The 4419-nt window shown below is 42.3% G+C and overlaps 1 protein-coding gene across 1 annotated transcript in view; it reads left to right on the top strand.

Annotated features, from left to right (window-relative positions):
* Positions 1 to 1938, top strand: part of ANKRD33B (ankyrin repeat domain 33B) — a 29779-nt gene extending 27841 nt beyond the window's left edge. The window contains exon 3 of the mRNA XM_015823907.2: positions 1094 to 1938. Coding sequence (XP_015679393.2) covers positions 1094 to 1938 — 845 coding nt within the window. The remainder of the gene's footprint in view (positions 1 to 1093) is intronic.
* The last annotated feature ends 2481 nt before the right edge of the window (positions 1939 to 4419 follow it).

The following is a 4419-nucleotide window of genomic DNA, read 5'->3' as shown; positions in this document are numbered from 1 at the left end:
AATATGTAAGCTTAAATGTTGAAGGTGGATAGATTATATTAGATGTATGGAGTGATTAAATGATATATAGTTTTTGAGTAGATGTATTGGTTTTTAATTAATTTTAATTAATTTAATTGCCTTATTAGAGTTAAAGTAGGTATATACTGTTAGTATTATATTTGTTTAGCTAAATTGTAAGTTAGATTTGGAATGATTTATTTTAGTCCTGTATTTGATTCCGGGAAGCTCAGGGGGGGAAGGGGGTTAGGAGTATTAAAATAAAAATTGATGTATTCATATGTTATAATTGTATTGATAAGAGGAAGCGCTCGGTTGGTATCCCGGCTTGCACTCGATGAGGTGGTCAGGAAGAGGGGGGATGTAGAAAGGGGAAGGAGGAAGGAGGAGAGGTTGTGGGTTAGAGGTAGGAAGGAAAGGCAAGTGGATGAGGGCGGAGGCAGGTCGGGAACTGCTGAGTGTTTCTGATAATGTATTGAATTGGATTGTTTTTTTTTGTGTATGTGTTATAAATGCATCATATTACTTATTGTTTAATTATAAAAATTAATAAAATTTTCTTAAAAAAAAAAAAAAAAAAAGTGAGCAACGACTGCAGGAACTGCTAGTGGAAAGCATGAATCCCTTTTCAGGTCAGCCTGGAATTATCCATTGATTAGGAGATGTTGTTTTCTTGATAGATTTAACTTTTTTTAATGCACAGAATTTCTATTTCTGTATTAGTGCATGTATGGACTTGTATGTTTTTGTGTGTAAGAGAATGGTTGGTATATGCAGATGAGGTAGTCAATGTAATTTGAATTCCTTATTTAAGGAAATTAATTTTAATCAGTGATTGTTTCATTCTACTTTGATTATACTGATTCTTGGAGGACTACAGTATTAATGCAATATTATGCAGAACATTAGGTACCATTGTACTTCAAACCTCTGAACAATTTAGCATAGCTCAGAACCTTACTACTGGACTGTCAACCATGATAGCTAAGAATAGCAATCAAGAACTACAACTTTTACAACTTCTCAGTTCAGAACACATACAGCATGACCTTAATTTCTTTCTCTTTCCCCCCCCCCTCTCATTTCTTTAAAGGAGCAAATATTAATGCAACAGATCCAGGTCGTGGATTCACACCTCTAGAATGGGCATGTTTCACAGGAAGAATAGAATCTGCATATCTAATACAGAGACTTATGGATAAGCCATGCGCTGAGCAATTTTGTGATCAATATTTGCTTGAATGGCCAAAGTTGAAGGAACTTCTTGCCAAGGCTACAGATTCAAAAACTTGCTTGCAGAAGATCTCAGCAACTTTGAGATCCATTGTCAATTTCAGAACTGTCCATGGTCCTGAAGAAGATGGGGTCCTGGATCACATGGTTAGAACAACAACAAGTTTAAGAAGCTCCTTTGTTGCCATAGCTTGTAGGACTGTGTGCCCTGAAAGTCCTCCTGCTGTAGGAAAACGTAGGCCAGCTGTGCAAGAAATTCTTAGGAAACAAAGAGCTAAAGAACTTCAAATTTTGGAGAACAGGGAACATTTTAACAGCTATAGGAAGTTGTTTCAGAATTCCAGAATTACTCTACTGTCCAAAAAGAAGGAAAGGAGAGCCAGCCTGCAGCATTTTAACGTGCCCCAGGTCAAGGTTGTGGTTCCAAGGAAAGCCAGTCTCTTACCACTGCACTTGTTAAGAAGAAGCAGTGTTCGACCTGGGCTTGTCATCCCCAGAGTCCGTATAAGTAAGGCACCTCGGCCTACATTCCAGCCAGAGAAAGTGCGACGGAAAAGTAATGCCAGTGATGGGACCTACTTGGAGATTCCCAAATGGAGATATAAGGAGCTGAAGGAACAAAGGAAGAAGGCTGAAGAAGAAAAGAAAAGAGCTGAAGCTTTACAGAAAACCACATCACCATCTCTGCAGAGAAAAAGGACTTAAGCCAAATTGCTGTTGGTATCAATAAATAGGTTGACGTGGTATATTATATAAATTTAAGAAAAGGGAAGATCAAACTGAAGATCACATTTGTTTTAAGAGACTTAAGAAATGCAAGGCATCTGTATGAACAATGTTAATATATGGGAAAGATTATTCTTCTACAATTTTAACAATTACCCTCCCAAAAGTAAAAAGTAATAGGATTAAACTTGAAATAGAGGGGCCATGTCCTCAAATTTACAGTTTACAGCAGCACTGCAGTAGCATGTCCTAAATACCAGTCTTCTCCCTGGGGTGCAGGAGCGAATCCTCATCTTGCCCCAGCCCACGGGTGAAGAAGCAGTCTTAAGTTGTCACAAAGTGTATTCATACAAAAGTAGTTTTCCCCTTTAAGCCAATACTATCTCCCTTTGTTTCAAGGTATATAAAACCTGTGCTACTTTCTTATTTTGAGAGGTGAAGTCAAATAACCTGTTGTGGGGGTGATCAGGGGCCCTTTTTCAGAGCATTAAGAATTACGAGTGGGGCCTCTCTAGTCACTTGCTAGCCTCTGATGCAGCAAATGCTCTCTGAGGATTTGCACTTCCTATCAGCAGTTCTGTTTAGAATTCTTTTCATATTGTTTTTCCCCTCTCTGTTTTTTGAAAACAACTTCTTTCCAAGCTTCCAACAAGGTAGAGAGAGAACAGATCTCTGCTATTTTATCTGGGGAAAGTAAGGGGCTTTGCACAATGTCATATTATTGTATTCTGAAGTAGCATTAAAGAGAATCTGATTTTTTTAGATGTAGGAGCTCTGCAGAGTTTACAAAATGAGAGATGCTAAATTAGCCTTTGTCCTTTTCCCCCCATGGATATCATATTGTCACTCCCTCCCCACTTTCATACCACAAATAAGAAAAGTGGTTGCCCAGCAGCTACTCATTTCCTGTTCTCTTCCACACAACCTGGATGGTTGTACATTCATGGTAAGGTTTATCTACCTCCTACCTCTTGGGCTATTTCTGTCCTGGTTTCTTTCCTTATTTCAGTTTTACCTTTGAACATGGCCAAATGGGAAGTGAGAGAAAGGGCAGACATATCAGTCTAGACCTCAAGCAGAATCGTTCAAACAGATCCACCCTGTTCATGCTGCTGTGCTCTAATGGAAATAATCCTGCATGATTAGTATAATACTAAAGGGGGAGCAAAGCCAGAAGAGGAAAACCAAAATTCTCCAGCACAGGAGATGGAGAATTCACCAATGGGTTTTTTCTGCCTGCTTGCTCTTGAGACCAAATTAGCCAAACTTGACACGCCCCCTGTTGCTAGGGGAACCCAGTCTTGACTTGGTCTCAAGCTCTTGCAGATGTGTCAGGTTTGGCTCTCAAGTTTCAGAGTAGATTTAGCAGGTTAGAGATCCATTGGTGAATTCTCCTTTCCTCACTTTCCTCAAAATTCAGGTCAGTAAATTCAGCTTGGAATTTCTCCTAGCTGCTCCCCTGGAGCGCTGGACTCAGCGCTGCCTCAAATCGGACGATTTGAGGCTTGAGAGGTGGGGGTGTGGAATAGCTGCATCCTCCCCGTTCTCCTTCCCCAGGGCTCTGGGGAAATTCCCCCCCCAACATCCTTCCCTCTTCAGGACCCTTGAGCAGCTTCCAACCTTACCTTTGCGGTTAGCAAATTGCTCTCCGAGGCTCCAGAGACTGTTTTTTGACGGGAGAAAGTTGCGGGTGCCATTTTGGTTGCCGCCAAAGGCAACAAACCTCAAATTTTAAACAGAACGTTTTTTCCTGCTGACAGGAGGCATCCATAGTCAGCCTTCCCCGCGCAGCGCTTGACGCTTTTGAGGCGATCCTTCTGATCGTTTAAAACTTGCCCTCGAGGTCTCCGGAGTAGGCTGAGGGCCACAGCCGCCATTTTGGTTGCCTCCGAAGGCAACGAAGTTTAAATGATCTCCTCTCTTCACTCCTGGTGGATCCCTCTCAGTTAAACTAGTTCCATTCTTCACCCTTTTAGGGCAAGGGCTCCTGGCTCTTCGGCACAGCCCCAGACATCCAAAAGAATTTTTCACGGAGTTTTGCTGCGGCCGCCATTTTAGAGGTGACACACTGTTCTCCCTTCAGGCCTCGCATTAGGCCTGTGCCTCCAGCTACAGATATCAAACTCCTACAAGGCCTTTTTTCCTTGATCTCTGGCTTCAATACCTACACTTTGGCAGTACTGCCTACCAGGCCCTCTGAGCCCATAACTGAGCATTCTGGTGCAACTTGCCTGACCACCTAAGGCCGCCGGGCGGAGCCTCACGGTGAGCCCCAACCGTCACAAGGTTGCCTTCCTGGTAGCTATCACGTCAGCCAGACGTATTTCTGAGCTGGCTGCTCTCTTGATTAGGAGCGATCTTTGTATCTTCCACCGGGACCGGGTGGTGATCCCACCTTCGTGCCCAAGGTCAACTCACTCTTCCATAGGGCAGAGGAAGTCATTTTGTCTAACTTTTGTC

This window comes from Protobothrops mucrosquamatus, unplaced genomic scaffold (genome assembly GCF_001527695.2).
Source record: "Protobothrops mucrosquamatus isolate PMUCROS unplaced genomic scaffold, P.Mucros_1.0 scaffold2042, whole genome shotgun sequence".
Classification (NCBI taxonomy): Eukaryota; Metazoa; Chordata; class Lepidosauria; order Squamata; family Viperidae; genus Protobothrops; species Protobothrops mucrosquamatus.
This window is presented reverse-complemented; position numbering and strand designations above follow the sequence as displayed.